A 19,065-nucleotide genomic window follows, 5' to 3' on the forward strand; every position below is an offset into this window, starting at 1 on the left:
ACACAACCCCCCCCCGCCCCGCCCCAACCGCCTTTCGGTGTGTCCCAGGCACAAGGGGACATGGTGGGTTTACCCAGCGCAGCGTCTTTAGCAGGCTTAGAGCCCACAAGATCGCCAAACGAGGAGCATGGTGCATGCTTCGTTCGTTTGCTATTAAGACCCTGAGGTTTAGGAACGTTGGGGTGAAGGGCAATGAGGAAGCAGGGATCCAGCCCTGGGAGCCTGGCGGGGATGCACGGGGTTCCGTGGGACTCCAGCAAGGGGAGGTGAGCCCGGGCGGCCCAGATCGGCCTGTAAAGTCTCCTGACTTTTAAAAAAATTGTCAGAACCCTGTGGACGAAGTGAAGTAAGCCTCAGCCCCGCTGCCTGAAGGTCCGATTGTCCCTGCGGCTGCTCTAAGGGGGGCCGGGCTGGTGGGGGAAGGACGTAGGTGATTTTACAAACTAGCCCTTTTCCCTGGGAAAAACAAGGTGACCTTTGGTTTGTTTGCTAACAATTGGCAGGAAGGAGCATCCCAGAAGCTTCCTCCATAAGAAGTGGGGAGGCTGCCAAGGGTGGTGGGGGGCAGGGGCAGACACCTGCCTTGTCACAACGCCCAGCGGTAGAGAAGTGTGGGAAGGCAGGGGTGGTCAAGCTGGACCACGGGCAGCTTCGGGCCTTCCTCCACCATGAAAGGTCACTGTGAATCCTGCTGGACAGTGGCTCAGGGGAGGAGCGAGGGGGTCAGCCAGTGGGGGTAGCAGGGGCTGCAACCATGCGGAGTTTGCATAGGGATCTGGCATGTTCTTTGGTGACAGTGTCTCCAAGGCCCTGCCGGGCGCCTTTGTTGGGAGAACATAAGTCAGTCTGCTCTATGCAAGTGGGCACTGAGTTGGCAGCCAGATTTGGATGTTGCTTTCTGTCCACCATTCAAACTGCGTGGCTCCGTGTTCCCAGAGAAAGGCTGGGCTCAGGCACTGTATCCCCCAATGGGACTTTTCTCTCCAAGGCCCTTTTCATTTGAAAACCCCCACAAACGCCCAACCTGTCTCCCCGGCTAGGCCTGCAGCTGCTGGAGCTCGGAGGCCACGTCTATTCTCATCCCCCAGCTTGGCGGAGGGTCTGGTGCTCAGAGTGACCAGCTTGTGCCGAGTGATCAGAAACCCAGCTGGAGTGGAGCAGTGGCACACAGCTCCCCAGACAAGGACGGTGGTGCACCCCAGGGGTGGGGTCTATGGGGGCCTCCAGCTCGATCTCCATCAAGGTGACCCCCATCAAACCCCTCGCTGAAGGCTACCTCAGAGGCAGAGGCAGAGGATCCTGGGATCCCTGGTGGGAGGTGTCTGAGAAGGGGCTTGTGTGTGGACCCCAGGAGGTCGACTGACCCTCCTCCGACCTCCTCTAAGGTCCCCTCTCCCTGGCCCTCCAGCCGTCCAGCAGGGTCCACCTCGGTCAATTCCACTAAAGAATCTCTTCCCGACTCCCCAGCTGCCCATCTCCAGTCTGACTCAGAGACAGGCTCCTGCCCTCCTAGGGCCTGCTGCTCTGCAGATAGACACGCAGCCAGGCGTTTGGGACTGGGGGTGGAAACTTCTCCGTTCTATTCTTTCTGATTGGGTTCTTAGTACAGAGCTGGGTGACCCAGGGATTCCCAGTGGGTTCTTCCAGACTCCTTCACCCAGACTTTTGGCCTGAGCGCAGATTCAATAGCAAGAGAAGCCCATCCAAATCTGGGGACTGTGCCTGCCGGGCAAGGCCCCTCTGGAGCCAGCTGCACAGCCCCCCAAATGAACAGGGATGGGGGACGGTGGGGACGGCGGTGGGGGGGGCAGCGCCCCCGCACTGACCTTGAGGGCATTGTGGGATGTGCCGCTAGGCCGCCTCCTGCCCCCGTCCTCCAGCTGCATTTCAGAGTACAGCTCCTCCTCGTCCTCCTCCATGATGTCCGAGAGGTCAGACCCCCGGCTGCTCTCCGTGTGGTAATCGTCTCCATGGCAACAGTGCGGCTGGGGCAGGAGAAGGGGATGTGAATGGAGGGGCGACTCCAACACATGGAGTCCCACACCTTCCCCTGCTCTGCCCACTCTCGAGCTCAGGGACATGTCTGGGTAAGAACTGCTCACTCCGGAGGGGAGGGAATCACAGTCCCCGAGCTCATGGGGAGCCGGGATGGCAGAGAGAGGACCAGACCGGGCATTCCCACTCCAAGTCCAGATAGGGGCAGGCAGAGACCCTCCTGGGCTCTGGGCAGGACAGAATACACATGGGAAGACGTCACTTTTTTGGGGACTGGCAGCCTCTTCAACTTAGTGGCTGGACAAAGGCTCAAGTAAGAGGCTGTACATGCAGGGCTCAGGGACGGGTACGTATGTTGCATCTAGGGTCGTGCAGCAGACAGTGGCGGGTGGTGGGCAAACGGGCATATGCACTAACAAGTGTGTCTAAGAGTTGTAAGAAAAACATGGAGTCTGAAATTCACACATGTGCACACTGGGTTGCTGGTGAACAGCCTGGTCTGGGTGGGGTGGGACCCCCTGTGTGGCGTGCCCACTCTGTGGCCAGTCTGGCCACCCACACTGGAGAAGACCTGCCATTGGGGCTGCTTGGTGAAAAGCCTGGGTACAGAGGAAAGGGTCAACAGAAGAGCAAGGAAAAGTAAGCTTGCTAGCTAATGCGTAAACTGAACCAGCAGCCGCCCTGATGGGGTTTGGGATGAGGGGCGGGTCCAACTCAGCAGCCCCTTCCCATCCACAAAGCAAGTGCCTCCCTCAGCAGCTTGGAACATTTCCAGCAGCTCATATAGCACACCTTATGAGCTCCAACTTATGAGCCCCAAACATGCACAGGGGGCTTCCCCAGTGGCTCAGGCAGTAAAGAATCTGCCTGCAGTGCGGGAGACTGGGATTCAATTCCTGGGCTGGGAAGATCCCCTGGAGGAGGGAATGGCAACCCACTCCAGTATTCCTGCCTGGAGAATGCCACAGACAGAGGAGCCTGATGGGCTACAATCCATGGGGTCTCAAAGAGTCAGATCCCACTCAACAACTAACACTTTGACTTTTGACTTTGAAACACACACAGAGCTATTCTGTTTCTGCTGGACAGTGTTGATGAAGATTGATTTCTTTATTCTCCTGGTGGGCGACAAGACAAGTGTATTTAATAGCATCTTGTGACATGTTTATTAAAAACATCCAGCTTAGGGGCTTCCCTATCAGTTCAGTGGCTAAGATGCTGCACTTCCATTGCAGGGGACATGGGTTTGAACCCTGATTGGGGAACTAAGATTCCCACATGCCATGTGGCACAGCCAAAAAATGGGGGGAGGGGGGAACTGCTCATTTATGAAACAAATAAAACTTTAAAAAATGGTTTCAATTGCTCCTCTATATAAAGATATGGGGAAGCAGTGTGAGTGCCCAGTGAGGGGGGTTCCCACCAGGGGTCCCACCCCAGCTGAGCCCTCAGATTGGTGGCCTGGATGTTCTCAGTCTGAGAAGTGTGTGCAGCATCATTTGACCTGCTCCAGCCCTATTTCTTTCAATCAAGTGCCTTGGAGAAGACATAAAAGTGAACTGGTTTTAGATGAATAAACAAACATCAGGTTGGTTAGAATGAGGGCTTCCCAAAGCAAATGGGAAGGAACTCCCCTAGAGAACGCAGTCTCATTTGATTCAAACCCAATGATGAGTTAGTAATAAACTCATGGGATGGAAGTAAGTGTCTATCGTTTGCCAAATTTATCATGGATAAGACATTCGTAGGAATCTCTTGGTGGTGGGCACATGACCCTGGTCTACCCAGTGAGATGAGAAGTCTGATGGAGCTTCTGGAAAATGTTTTTCTACCAGTTAAGAGAGATGTGCCTGAGGAGAAAACCCCCTCCCTCCTTCCTTCTTTCCATCCTTCTTGGGATGCTGGCACGTGAGTGTGACGATTGGAGCTATGGCATTCACTTCACAACCATGAGAGAAAGGTCAAAAGAACGGAAGATTAAGAACCCAGAGCATGTTGAGGTTTGATAGAAAACAACAAAATTCTGTAAAGCAATTATCCTTCAATTAAAAAAAAAAAAAGAACACAGAGCTGGAACACCATTGAACAATTGAATCAACTTTGCAGCTTCCTACTTGAGGCTTCCTGTGAGATGGGAGAATGAAATGTCTTTGTTGTCTTAGTCATTATTAGTTGGGCATTCTGTCTCTTGTGTTTCCATGAATACAAGCAGAATTATTTTAATCTTTTAGATAAAGAACCTGATGATTGGAGAAGCTGAGTCACTTGCCTGCTAGCAGTGGCAGAGCCAGGAAGTGACCCCAAATCTATGAGATTCCAAGGCCCTCTTCTCACGGAAGTAGTGACACTGCCTTGCTGTAGAGCTGTGTGTTGAGGGGACTGAGGATCTGACGACTGAGAGGACTTCACTCTGCTGTCTCAAGATCTGAGGACTCTCCAGGCCCCACCCTTCCCTGTTGCCCAGGACTGGGGCTTGACACCATTCAAGGACATTTTCATTAGAATAGGCATGATCAGAAATTGGAGACAGAACCCATCTTGGATGGATTTGTCACTTGTGAGCCTTGTCTGGGAGGAGAAGCCCTGACATTTCATCCCTCCAAGGATGGGATATGGACCTTTCAGTTTCTGAATCTCCCATGATGCTTAGCACTTAGCCAATGCACATCACACATCTGCCTGATGAACAAAAGTAAAGAAACAAATGGTAGGTTTTGCCTACATTGAGACCAGGTAGTCACCTGGAGACTCAGCTGAGGCACAAAATCAGCCCACGGATGGATCCTCAGGGCAGTTGGGAGGGCAAAAGGCTCACATACAGACTTTTGAAATTGTCCCCCAGTGAGGTCACAAATGCACAGGCACCATTCAGTCTAAACTCTCCAGACTGACTGTGATTGTTGTCACCCACAAGATAAAGGTCTGTATTCCTTTATCTTTCTCACAGACCCGGGGCATGCAGGGACCTGAACCCCTCCCACCGGGAGCCACCATGGTGGGAGGGGGGTGGGCAGCACTCACCGGTTTGCCCAGCTCCGAGCCTTTCAGGAACTCATCCACGGATGCGCCCCTCCTCTTGACGTCCGGGGACTCATAGCCGTCCTCCTCGTCTGAGTTTGCATACTGTCCACTGCTCCTCTCCAGGAAGATGCTCCTTTTCTCTAACTTGGGAGAGGAGAGGGGAGGCATCAGGGCAGAGACCACCTGACCTTGGGGCCCTGACCTCCGGCTTGGAGCAGATGAACTGGGCACCCTGGGAGACAGATTCACCCAAGGGAGAGAGAGGCAGGAGGAGGGCATGGCCTAGTTCAGCTCCACCTCTGCTGCCTGCATCCTTTCACGGGTGTTTCCTACAACTTTCCATCTCATCGCACATTTCACCTGGGATGTGGTCCCACTGTCATCCAAATACTCCCCCTCCCCAGGACCCAGGCAATTTTGAGTGACAGGCAGGCAAATATATCTATGTGCCTGCACTTCTACATGTAGGTATGTATGTATACCTGTATTAGTCACTCAGTCGTGTCTGACTCTTTGCTACCCCATGGACTGTAGCCTCTGTCCATGGAATTCTCCAGGCAAGATTACTGGAATGGGTTGCTACTCCCTTCTCCAGGGGAACTTCCCAACCCAGGGATTGAATCTGAGTCTCCCACATTGCAGGCAGATTCTTCACTATCTGAGCCACCAGGGAAACACGTATGTATGTATACATATGTGTATATAAGTGTCTGTGTGTGTGTATGTATGTATACATATACCTGTATGTATGTCTGTGTATGTACACACACACACAGCTAGAAGTCTGAAGTGAGTGAGCCAGAAGGTGACCCTTGTTTAGGAAGATGAGTCCCCAGGCCGACTCCCAGGAGGCACCTCTCAAATCCCCGGGCAGAGACCACCCGGATTGTGGGTTGTTAGCCTCTTTGCTAAGCCAGGCTGGTAGATAACCATTTCCTCTGGTTTTCTAGGTCCATATCTATGAAATGGATCCTGATTCCATCAGGATAAGACCTAAGATGCAGTCAGATAAACAGGGCATCCTTCTTCCCAAGTCAAGGCAGCCATTCTTGGGGGCTGGGTGTTTGAGGCACTTCTCCGCACACACTCGGGGTGCAGATGGGAGATTCCATCCCAGGTGGGCTGCGGGGATGAACCACATTCTGCGGGCAGCTGAACCAGTGAGGAAAACACCTGGCCTTACCCTGCTGCTCTCGGCCACCCTCTGCGCGGCTTCCCGGGCCATGGCCTTGGCGACGGAGGTGGAGACCGGGACGCCCTGCGGCTGCGGGAGGATGCGGCTGGGAGAGGGTGACCGTCGCCCGGGTCCCGAGCCCTGCAGGCCGGGCGGCTCCAGCAGATGCCCGTGGGCTGGGGTGGGTGCCCGGCCATGTTCCCAGGCCTCGTCCACCGCGGCGTGGGGACCCGGGTGCTCATCTTTGGTTTCGGGGGCTCTGGCACTTGCTAATGGCTTCGGTGTGGGAGCAGTTCTCGGGTGGGGGGTTGGAGGCACCAGGAGGTCGGGGGGGATGGCAGCGACGGCAGAGTCCACGGACTCGCCCTGGGCAGAGAGGGTCCGCACGGTCACGCCCTTGGCTTCCAGGCTGCGCAGGCGCACCAGCTCCACGGCCGTGCCGTCTGCTGTGGGCGAGATGATCTCAGCGACCTGTGCACAGAGAAAGCCGGCTCGGCTTGGGGACTGCCAGCGCCCCAGGCCCCCAGATGCCTCCCGGGCCTCCCATGAATATCCAACTCAGACCGCGCTGCACAGTCTGCAAATTAGATCCGTATGGAGCCCCCGTTCCCGCCCAGATGTTGGCGGTTTGGAGGGACAGCTGAGCACATGCTTTTCTCCCACGTCTAGAACCAACCTAGAAACAGATGCGGGGGCTACAGAGGAATCAGAACACTAGGCTCATTACCAGCAAAGCTTGGCTCAAGGAAGATGTCATGGGGAGGCCACGAAAGACGGGCTTCCGGCTGTGGTGGAGGCATATCTGTGGCCCCTTTGGGGAGGGGAGCAGGGATCAGAGAGGGGGCCTTCAGCCTAAAGCAGCCACTCCACAAAATGAGCTCAGAGACTCGGGTGCATCTGATATACCACCTCCCAGCCGTATAGGGAAACAGGGTGGGGAGGGTGGGGAACGGACAGAAGCTTGCTCAGGCCCTGCCCCCCTAAAGCAGCCCTGTCTATTTCATGTGCCAGGACAGGGATGGGGGCTGAGATTAGGGGCTGCCCGATGGTGTGCATTAAGGATCCTGCAGAGTTTCCAAGGCGTTTGGACAAGACTACATCTCGCCAAGAATAGGTCTGGTGGAATCTGCAAGCCTATCATCTATTGAGGGGGCCCTGATGTTGTGGGACTCAAGAGAGGTGAATTTTTGGTACCCAGGGGAGAACAAGAAAGGGGTCTACCAGCAGAGTGGGGCAGGTAATCAGTGTGGGAGGGGGGCAGAGAATATTCTGGGAAGAGGATGGAGCAAAAAAGGATGGAGGTTCTCTGTGTTCTGCAACTGGGCCTGGCATGACAGTGTAGGGGATGCTTAGTAACTGCTTGTGGGTCTTGGGGATTGAGGAGAGAGGGAGGGTCACCCCTCGCTGAGTAGTGAGTGGTGGCCGGGAGGCCTGGATGTGAGCACCGCCCCGATAAAAACTCACCCTCTGCCCTTTTGCGTACACGCCGTAGCCGGTGACATTGGCTCCATTGGATAGCCCAGTGGCCGTCAGAGCAGGCGGCCTCCAGGAGACCTGGACGGTGGCTGGGGTGGCCCCAGCTTGGACGGCAACATCTTGTGGGGGTGCTGGAGGACCTGGGAGGACAGAGGCAGAGAAACTTTCACGACATGACCCCCTGGCAGGCAAGCTGCTACCATGCCTGACTAGCCAATGGCACCTGGGAACGAGATCTTTCATTACAGCCTCCAGGGGACAAGGGAGAATCTGAAGTGTGACATCGGAGCAGGAGGGCCAGGAAGTAGCAGCTCCTAGATGCACGCAGGGCCCTCCTGGAACCCACTGCGACTCTGGCCTGGCCAGTCGGCCACAAGGTCCCAGCGTTTGCAGAGGCAAGAGACCCCCACTGCCTCTCTCTCTGTCCCCTCCTCCCTCCGGTTCCCCCCATCCCTCCTTCTCTCTCTCAATCGGACTTGAGGGCAGTAAACCGGACCACACAGCACCCATCTCGCCACCTCCAGAGAGACGATGGAACCAGAAGCTGGAGAGAGGCGGTCTGATGAAGCCACCAGGATGCCAACTCCACACACACACTGCCCAGCCGATCAGCTGAGACGCTCACTTTGAAAGTCCTGAGCAGCTACTTCAAGCAACAAGGAGACAGGTGTCACATCACTGGTCCTTCCCAGTGGCTCCTGGTGACAGCAGGGCTGCCCGTCTGCCCTACAACCCTCAGGCAGCTCCCTTGCCTCTAGGTCTGGTGCAGAAGTCCTGTGTCGTCATTGTTGAGTTGCTAAGTTGTGTCTGACTCTTTGTGACCCCGTGGACTGCAGCCCACCAGGCTCCTTGTCCATGGATTTCCCAGGTAAGAATACTGCAGTGTGTTGCCATTTTCTTTTCCAGGGGATCTTTCCCACCCAGGGATTGAACTTGAGTCTCCTTTGTCTCCTGCATTGGCAGGAGGATTCTTTACCATTGAGCCACCTGAGAAGCCCCAAAGGTCCTATAACTATAGCATTATATTTGGAAAGAAATGTGCAACTTCTAGGAAGAAGGCCGTGAGCCTCCTCTTCCGAGACCCTGCTGCGGCCCCGTGGATTTCTGCATAAGGGAGGAAGGGCTCTTTGCTGAAGCTTTTCTACTTGCTGCTCATTCTGCTACTCACTTTGGACACCTGACATCACTTGATTCACACAACAGTCCTGTGTGAATCAGGACTGTTAGCGCATCCTCGTTTGCAAATGAGGAAATTAAGGTTCGAGGGAAGCTGCTCAGCTGTCATGTGTTGGAAGCCTGGCTGTCCTTGCAGTTCATAATGCGACTCTACCCTCAATGCGCTGTGATGCAAGGCTTCCGAACTGCTGAGCAACTGGGTTCAGAAGTTAGATCTTACCTGGATGGTCCACTCAAACGTGACGACGGCTCATTATTCTTAAGGGTGTAGTCAAGAACTGAAACTGGTCTGGGGGTTGCTGGACGCCTGCTTCTACTAGCACAGCAATGACAGTGGAGAGCCAGGGTTGTGTGAGTGGGGAAGGCTTGAGTATCTGTGACCTGCCAGCTCCATCCCATCCCTCCACTGGCCCAGAGGTGGCTGTCTGTCACGTGGGGGCGTTTGGTCCAACCACACACCTCCTGCCTGTCACCTGTGTCATTTTCACGACTGAAACTCCTTTCCTTCTGGGCAGGCAGAGGAGCCAGTCTGCTATGGACTGACTGGACACTTGTGTACCCCCAAATGCATATGGCATTCACAGAAGGCAGCTGTGGGAGGTGATCAGGTCTCGAGGCTGGAGGTCCCATGAACAGGATTCGTGCCCTTATTAACAAGGTGCCATCTACCAGGTGGAGGGGATGCGGAGGAGACACCGTCTATGAACCAGTAAGTGGGTTCACCAGACGCTGAGTCTGCCCAGGCCTTGGTCGTGGACTTCCATCCTCTAGGACTGTGAGAAATAAGTGTCTGTTGGTGATAAGCCACTCAGTTTATGGAACTTTGTTATATCAGCCCAAGCTAACTAGGACACCCAGGAATTGGGTGTGGACCTATAGGATCCTGCCCTGGGCTCAGTATTTCCTCTTGGTCCTCATATCTCTCCATCTCAGGGAGCTTCTCCACAAAGCCTTTCCTGGCTGTCCTAATGGATGTTCTTCTCACCTCTCCTTGGAGCCCCTAGGGTCCCCAGATTTGGTGTTTCTCACTTCTTCACCCCCAGCACTGACAATAAGACTTCATGGCAGGAATCAATGAATAGCTCCAGTCTGCACAGTAAGTCCCCTACATACAAATGAGTTCTGTTCTGAGAGCGCGTTCCCAAGTCCAGTTTGTTCATAAGTCCAACAAAGTTAGCCTAGGTACCCAACTAACATAGTCAGCTATGCAGTACTGTGCTGTTCTAAGTTTATAATACATTTCATACAAATAATACATAAAAATAACAAACACAGAAAATAAAGAAAGCATTTTAATCTTATAGTACAGTACCTTGAATAGTATAGTAGTACTGTATAGCAGCTGGCATCAGTAGACAGACAGGAAGAGTTACTGACTGAAGGAGGAAGAGGAGGTGGGAGATAGTAGAGCTGAAGGATTGTCAGCAATAGGAGATGGAGGACAAGCTATCTTTTCACCTCAATTCACACTTTCAATCTTTCTCACTTTTGTTTCCATTGTTATCACTTAGCGCTTCTTAGCAGTACCAGCTATGTCACCGCTGCTTTTAAGCTTGGTTCCAGACATCCTGGACTGGAAATACAGACACTGTACTACTGTCCTCTATGCGGTACTTGTAAAGTACACAAAAGTACGCCCACTTGTAGAGGGTGCACGCATGTGACAATGTGTGCCAGACACAGGACTAACTTACATGACTGGACATTTGAACGCACGTTCACATCTTTGAACGTGCACAACTTGAAGGCTCAAACGTAGGGGACTTACTGTATCTGCAATTAACATCCTCATAGGCAGGCAATCCAACATCACCTTATAAGATGAATGAATGGACCCTTCATAAATCAGTTCCTGCTCAGACCCACTTTCTCCTTGAAACAGTGTCTGTCCCAACTGCCCCTGACCTTGCTTCTTTGTAGGTTATACTACTCTAGGCTGCCAGTGCAGGAGACATAAGAGATGCTGGTTTGATCCTTGGGTTGGGAAGATCCCCTGGAGGACGGCATGAAAACCCACTCTAGTATTCTTACCTGGAAAATTCCATGGACAGAGGGGCCTAGTGGGCTACAGTCCATGGTGTTACAAAAGAGCTGGACGCGACTGAATGACTGAGCATATATGCACAGGTCAGACTCTAGTTGATGATGGGTTTCAAAAAGAGCGGAGAGCAACATGCACTAAAAAGCAGATCCATTGCAAAATGGAGGGCCCACCTTGCATTAGATGTTAGGCTTTCTGCAGCTGGTAGAAATGATCCTGGAGAACCACTGAACTGTTTGTAAAACTGACCTGACAACTGAAGTTGGGCAGAGCTGGATTAATTAATCACAGAAGACAAATCCAAGGAAAGTATCCAGACAGACGTTTCGAGGGAATTCTGTGAACATCACAGGACTAAAAAAGGCCATTGAGAAATCAAAATAGCCCTCGAATGTTTTTGCAGACATGACCTTCTTTGCTCCAGGAAGGCTGCTCTTCTCAAGAGTTCAGGGTCCCACCCTGGGCCCAGCTCAGAAGGGCTGCCTGTTTTTGGGTGTGCCAGAATGTTCATTAAGATTTTATGGAAAACCCAAAGTGAACTTTCTGGCCAACTGAATATGTGCACCCCAGCCAAGATGAGCATGACGGAACTTTATGGAAGTGACCGTTAACAGCTGTAGGATCCAAATAAATCACTATGGGAAGACCCCACAGGCTCATCCATTTCATCCTATCTCTTTATGGTTTCCCTGGAGGGAGTATGTGGGGGACTGGAAAGGAGCACCCCTCCTCCTGTTACAGCTGGGAAGTCAGGGAGGAAGGTGGGGTTTCCCTAGCAGATAGAGGTGTCCGGAACCCCAAATTGTATCCACAATGGAACTTCATGTCTTCTACAGTCATATATATATCAAAAGAAAAAATGAGGGCCTTCCCTGGTGATCCAGTGATTCCCAGTGCAGCGGGCCAGTTTCCAAACCTATCCCAGGAACTAGATCCCACATGCTGCAACTACGACATGGCACAGCCAAATAAATAATGTGTGCGTGTGTGCGTGTGCACGCGTGTGTGCATGTGTGTGTGCATGTGTGCGTGTGTGCACGCACACGTGTGTGTGTCTGTGCATGCGTGTGCACCTGTGCATGCATGTGCACGTGTGTGTGTTTGTGTGCGTGTGTGTGTGTGTGTGTGTGCATGTCCATGATCAGTCGTGTCCGACTCTTTGCAACCCCACGGACTGTAGCCTGCCAGGCTCCTCTGTCCATGGGATTTTTCCAGGCTAGCATACTGGAGCAGGTTGCCATTTCCTTCTCCAGGGGGTCTTCCTGACCTAGGGATTGAATCCCCATTTCTTACATCTCCTGCATTGGCAGGCAGATTCTTTACCACTAGCACCACCTGGGAAGCCCATAAATAAATACATACATAAATATTTTTTAAAAAAACGAAGATGAAAAGAAAAAATGAGAGAGAGACAACAATTGTGAGAGTGCTACAGGCACCCCCTTTCTCTGTTCCTTTCAGTGAGCACGTATTCAGGAGTCGGTGGCCCCAGGAAAACAGACCTTCCTGCCCCCTAGGATGCTCCCTTTGCTTCCTGTCTGTAGGATGAGTCTCTTACAGATGCAAGCATTAAAATATGTCCAACAACACAGCCCATCAACAAAATCAGAGTTCTCTCTCCCTTGCCCTCCGTCTCTCTCTGTCTCACACACACATACATGGCTCATGCATGTATTTCATGCTTCCCAGCTGATCCAAGGATGCTCCAGGACAGTACTGGCTGTCTGAAGCTCCCCTCCTGCTCCCCCCTCCCGCCCCTCCACTTGCACAGGGTGACATCCTGGTGTCCCCTCCCTTGAGGGGACCCCTCCCAGAAAGAGGGCTCACCTGCAGGCAGCGTGGAGAACTCCACGAAGGCCTCCTTCCTCTCCCTCTGCTCCAGGGGTAGCTGCCAGGGCATCTGATGGGGCTTGGCCAGGACCTTCACCTTGTAAGCCATGTTGGGCCTGAGGTTGCAGAACTGGTACTTGTACCTGGCGGCCCTGACGACATCCAACTCCTGCTCATTGAGGAAGATGACGTGGCTGTAGTTGCTGTTGGTGGGCAGCCAGGACAGCTGGGCAGAGATCTGGGTGATGTTGTCCACGCGCAGGTGGGAGGGAGCCACCACCACATCCTTGCCCACCAGCAGTGTGCACCGCAGCTCGTCCGAGCTGCCCCGGCTGGTGACGCACTGCACGGAGATGCGGTAGGTGCAGGCTGCCATGTTCAGCTTCTCCACCAGGGCCTTGGTCCTGCCGCCCAGCGCCAGGCTCAGGCGCGTCTCCGCGTCCACCAGCACATTGTAGCTGTTCACGGTCCCCCAGCCCGGGGGCACTGCCGGGGGCTCCCAGCCCACAATGACACTTTTGGCGAGTTGTTTGATGAGGGTGATTTTCCGAGGGTAAGGCACGATGTCTTCTCCGATGTCGTCGATGTTCACGTCCAGTGTCCCCGCCCCGTGGTCGGCGAGGCTGGAGTCCGTGAGCGTCGGAGAGTGGAGGTCCAGAATGTTCTCCCCCTCTGAGCTGATGCCTGCGTGGTTGATGAAGTTCTGATCCTGGTCGTTACCCAGCGTGCTGGCCAGTCGAGACTCATTGTCCTGGATGAAATCCACGAAGTTGGAGGGCACCAGGCCCCGCTGCCCATCCAGAAGCTCCCCTGTGGGGCCAGGGACAGGGTTAACACCCGACCATCCCGTGGGGGCCCCCAAGGTCCTGCTGTGGAGTCTGCACCTCCCCCCGAGGGGACCATATGGAAAGCAATGGGGTTATGGTGGATTCCTCAGTTCTTTCCAGGAACCTCTTCAACATCACCTCCTCAAGAACCCCCTACCCTGTGTCTGTACCCCACTACCTGCCATCTGCCACCCCCATCAGTCATGGTGTCTTTCCCCCATAGTGCCTACCACACCACGATCATCCCCTGTGTACGCCTCTCCCAATCAGGAGGAAGGTCTGGGAGGGCAGAGACCTGTTCTTTTCTTAATTGAAGTATAATTGCTTTACAATGTTGTATTAGTTTCTGCTGTACAATAACATGAATCAACAATATGTATACATATATCCCCTCCCTCTTGACCCTCCCTCCCATTCGCCCCCCACCCCACCCTTCTAGGTCATCACAGAGCATCGAACTGAGGTCCCTGTGCTATACAGCGACTTCTAATGAATGAGTAAAGAATACGTGGTACAAATGTAAAATGGAATCTCACTCGGTCATAAAAAGGAACAAAGTTGGGTCATTTGTAGTGATGTGGATAGAGCCAGAGTCTGTCATTCAGATGAAATAAGTCAGAAAGAGAAAAACAAACAATACCCCAGGGGATGTGTATGGAATCGAGGGAAATGGCACTGATGGAGCTATCTGCAGGGCAGGACTAGAGATGCAGACATAGAGAACAGACTTGCAGACACAGTGGGGGAAGGAGAGGGTGGGACGAATTGCGGGAGGACAGGGACCTTTGTTCCCTGCTGGCCCTAGAGCCACACCTGGCACACAGTAGGTGTTCAGTAAGTGTTTATCAGAAGAATGAACAGCATGTAAAATATGTGGGTTCGGAGGCTGTTACACATCTTACTCTGATTTTTGATTGTATGATGACACAAATGGCAATTAAAAGGTGACCTTCCCCCTCCTTGCAAAGCAGTATGTCCATCTCAGCAAAATTCCCCAAACGTGTCCATTTGGTGGGAAACAGAGACGATCTATCGGGTGCCAGAGCCACCCGTAGGCTGAGTGGCCAAAAAATGCCACCAAACTAGTTCTTGTGGCCACAGGCGATCCCAGCGGGGATCGCTTTTTGTTTCAGGAAATGGTCTCATTTCTGTGTGTTCTCTTTATTCATGGGGCATGAGAGCCCGCTGAGAGCAGAGCTCTGGAAAACCATGAAGTGTTTTGAAGATCTTCAAAGATGACACAGTTTGGATAATCTTGCAATACCAGCAGGCGAGGGCTGTTCGTTTCCCTGATTTGTCACAGAAAAGGCTTGACTAGGGGTCCCGGGGTCTGGGAGGCTTGGAGTACATGAAACGAACAGTGGGTTCTGCTCCCAGTAGACCCTCCCCCGCAGGGAATGTGCAATGTGCCCAGGAGAGGGAGGCTGACCACTGAACTGGTCCTGATTCTCCCACAATCAATGAGGGTCTGAATCTGCTCCTGTCCTCAGCTGGGGGGCGGGGCTGGCGGGCCTTGAGATGTCAATCTTTGCCTTGAGGATGCTCTGAAAACACAGCCTCATTCGACACAAGGGAAGAAGGAGGAGGGGGATGGGAGTGACGGCAAGTCCTATGTACCAGGCCCCTACTTCAGACCCCACACCTTCTTCCTTATTTATCCTCACAGCCACCCCTCACGTTGGGAACTGTGAACCTCTATCTGCACAGTGAGGGGAGATACTTCTCCCCTGTCACATGGACAGAGCACTGAGCCTTGCCGCCTGCCTTTAACCCAGCCTCCAGAAAGTCTACATGGGCACAGTGCTGGTGCAAATATTCTAGAGAATTCCAGCGAGGGTTTTCTGGCAGCCACCCTGGCACACAGGCCATCCAGGGCACACGGTTCTCCCCCATGTGCCCCTCGGTGACGGCAACATGAACTTATGTTAAGAGCTCAAACTGTTTTGCCACTAGTCCTGGTGAAATTTCTCAGGTGGTCCAGTCACAGCCATGCCTCTGTTCCCCTGGTAGCAAACAGAAAGCGAGAATTTCAAGGATCTCAGATTCTAGCATCTTCCCAGACAGAAAACCAGCTAAGGCTGGGCTGCTGACCTCAGGCTACCAGACCTCAGGCCAAGACATCAACACCAAGAGCCGAGAGTGTGGCTGAAAACTCCAAGAAAACTTCATGAGGTCATGAAAGAGAAATCGGCTTGTTTAGTAAGAAATAGTTTTTTTCTGCTCAGAGGAAACCAAGACTCTTCTATTAGGGCAATAGAAAAGTTTAGGGAACCGAGAAATCTGGACTTAGGAAGCTGCTGGGGATGTTACATGCTCATCCTCTAGCTACAAAAGTGACCAAGAGTATGAGTTTTGGGAGATTCCTGATTTTACACCATGGCAAGTGCCCATGAAGGAAGTGGTCAGACAGGATGTGAGGCCAGACCGCCCAAAGTTAACAATAGAGCCTGAAGGTCAATGGGAGTGCTGTTAACCAGGTGAGGTCACCTGAAAGGAGCCTTGGCCCTTCTGTGGGGACGGTGCTGTGCAGTAAGATGGGGACAGTGTGGGGAGACACTTGTCTGTCAGCCCCACGTGTCTGCAGTAGCTCCTGGGAAGCTCCGTGGACGTGAACGTGAGATGGTGTGCACTCCGTGTCAGAGGGTTGCTTGGGGTTAAAAATAGGAAACCCTACTCAGTCAACCAAAAGGAGAACAGACACCTCGTGATTCTGAAGGGCAGGAGGGTCAGAGAGGAGACTGGGGCGGCCAGAAGTGATCGGGGCCCGGCCCTGACCTGGCTTGCATGTGCCCACCGCCCACCAGGCTCTCACTGACCTTCATAGAAGCCATCCTCATCCATGTCTCCATAGACGTAGAGATACTTCCCTGCTGTGAGGGGCAGCTCAGCCTCTGGGTTCTCATTGGGCCCATCGAAGGGGTTATAACTAGAGGGAGAGACAGACCCACTAGGTGAGGCTCTGGGTGGAGACTGACACCAGCCCATCCCTTCCAGAGCGCGGAGACCTCCTGTCTGCTGTCACCTGGATATTTTCTTTTTCTTTCTTTTCTTTTCAAAAATTTTTTTCCTTTTGCCTGTATATTTTAGACCCATGCAATGGTTTGGTACCTGTGAGTTGTGTGTGCTCTGAAAACTCAGACCACTAATGTCTCAGCTAACACAGATTTAAAGCTAAATGGTAATTCTGCAACCAAGCTGTATACTCAGAGTCCTTCGTATCAGATGTCATTTGTGTGTGTGTACACATGTGCTCAGTGTACTGCTGCTAAGTCACTTCAGTCGTGTCCGACTCTGTGTGACCCCATGGACGGCAGCCCACCAGGCTCCCCCGTCCCTGGGATTCTCCAGGCAAGAACACTGGAGTGGGTTGCCATTTCCTTCTCCAATGCATGAAAGTGAAAAGCGAAAGTGAAGTCGTTCAGTCATGTCTGACTCTCAGCGACCCCATGGACTGCAGCCTTCCAGGCTCCTCCATCCATGGGATTTTCCAGGCAAGAGTACTGGAGTGGGGTGCCATTGCCTTCTCTGGAATCATATAATTCCAAATTATATTGTGACTCCCTGGACTGCAACCCACCTGGCTCTTCTGTCCATGGAATTTTCCAGGCAAGAATACTGGAGTGAGTTGCCATTTTCCTTCTCCAGGGGATCGTCCCAATTCAGGGATCAAACCCATGGCCCTTGTGTCTCCTGCATTGGCAGATGAACTCTTTACCACTAGTGCCACCTGGAAAGCCCAGAAGATGTTTAAATGATTCCAAAGTATATGTTTTAACAGGCTTCTAAATTGGTAAGCAAATTAAAATGCTACTAAGGACTTCCCTGGCGGTCCAGTGGCTAAGACTCCAGGCTCCCAGTACAGGGGGCCTGAGTTCAATCCCTGGTTAGGAAACCAGGTCTTATATACTGCAACTAACACTGGCACAGGCAAATTAAAAAAAAAATAAAGTAATTAACTCTATAATGTTTCAATACATTTTATTGAGGGAAGGTAGAATTGTATGACATATACTATTTAGTTATCTGTGTACATTTTAGGCTTCACAATATGACATGATTATCTTTTCCCTCATGAAAGACTCTATCATATCCATTTTAATGGTTATATAATATTCCACTGGGTAGACTAATATTCTTTAATTGATCCCATGTTGGGCATGGATATTTCTTCAAACGTTTGGCTGATATAATCAGTGCTACATCCAATGTTCTTGTCAACATATCTTTGCTCACTTGCCCACTTTCTTCCTAAAGATGAGTCCCCAGGAAGCATACTTGTTTGGCCAAAGCCATGCACATTTTGAAGGTCTTGGGTATGTTCAGCAAAATATACTGAAAATGATGCACATTTTATCTTCCCCTCTCTACCAGGACTATAAAAATGTCCTTTTCAAGTCCTCAAAATATTGGAATTAACACTTTAAAAAGTCACCTTCAACTTGCAAAAAAGAACTTGTGAGATGAATTTTTAATTTTATAATTAAAAGATTGGTTAATTAAAATAGGAAACGCCTCATCAAGAAAAAGAAAATGTGGCATGACTGATCATGGCAGATGACTGGGTAAACAAAAGAACAGCTTCACTCATTGTCCTGTCACACAAGGGGTGAAGCCACAGCCCTTAGGCCCACCCAGGGACAGTGTGCCCTTGAAGGATTCGGGATGGGAAAATAGAATAAGGCTTCTGTGGTTTTGGTAAGATGGGCATCTTAAGAAAGAATTTCAGTGACTCCAGGTTCTGGCATCTTCCCAGACATACAAAAGCACTAAAATCATTAACTTGAGAAATGTGTTCTTTGTGATCCATAGGGCTTCCCTGGTGGCTCAGAGGGTAAAGCATCTGCCTGCAATGCAGGAGACCTGGGTTCGATCCCTGGGTTGGGAAGATCCCCTGGAGAAGGAAATGGCAACTCACTCCAGCACTCTTGCCTGGAGAATCCCATGGACATAGAAGCCTGGTGGGCTACAGTCCATGGGGTTGCAAAGAGTCAGACATGACTGAGCGACTTCACTTTCACTTTCAGTACTATTTTAATGCTTGAGTACATGAATTTCCCAGCCCAAAAATTCATATATGTCCTGGTTCCTCCCCTAACTCTTCAGAGTAGTTTCTCAGAGCTACCAAGGGCTGTCTCTTAAGCCACAGTCCTTGTGATGCCCTGAATAAAATGTAACTCACAGCGTTTACGTCATGCATTTTTTTCTTCAGTCAGCAGTAGTCTGCTGTAACTAATCATGGTGATGTGATGATGGTTACACACCAGCAGCCCCGTGAGTTACCAGCACTTCCTTTATTTGATCCCTATTAATGCCCAGTGAGGAATGCAGAGATGATATTAATATTATTATTCTCAATGTTCATGGCCAATTGTGATGACTTATCCAAAGTCATAAGCTCATTAAGAGGGGGGGTATGGAACCAGAGGACTTCCCAGGTGGGCTAGTGGGTAAAGAACCCACCTGTCAGTGAAGGAGACATTAAGAGACACGTGTTCGATCCCTGGGTGGGGAAGATCCCCTGGAGC

The 19,065-nt window shown here is 51.8% G+C and overlaps 1 protein-coding gene across 1 annotated transcript in view; it reads right to left on the reverse strand.

Annotated features, from left to right (window-relative positions):
* RIMBP2 (RIMS binding protein 2) overlaps positions 1-19,065 on the reverse strand; it is a 233,707-nt gene that overhangs the window by 32,733 nt on the left and 181,909 nt on the right. The window contains exons 9-14 of the mRNA XM_070386334.1: positions 16,357-16,466; positions 12,711-13,523; positions 7,655-7,806; positions 6,200-6,661; positions 5,017-5,160; positions 1,827-1,985 (exon numbers count right to left, since the gene is read on the reverse strand). Coding sequence (XP_070242435.1) covers positions 1,827-1,985; positions 5,017-5,160; positions 6,200-6,661; positions 7,655-7,806; positions 12,711-13,523; positions 16,357-16,466 — 1,840 coding nt within the window. The remainder of the gene's footprint in view (positions 1-1,826; positions 1,986-5,016; positions 5,161-6,199; positions 6,662-7,654; positions 7,807-12,710; positions 13,524-16,356; positions 16,467-19,065) is intronic.

The sequence above is a fragment of the Bos mutus genome, chromosome 17, assembly GCF_027580195.1.
Source record: "Bos mutus isolate GX-2022 chromosome 17, NWIPB_WYAK_1.1, whole genome shotgun sequence".
In the NCBI taxonomy this organism is placed as follows: Eukaryota; Metazoa; Chordata; class Mammalia; order Artiodactyla; family Bovidae; genus Bos; species Bos mutus.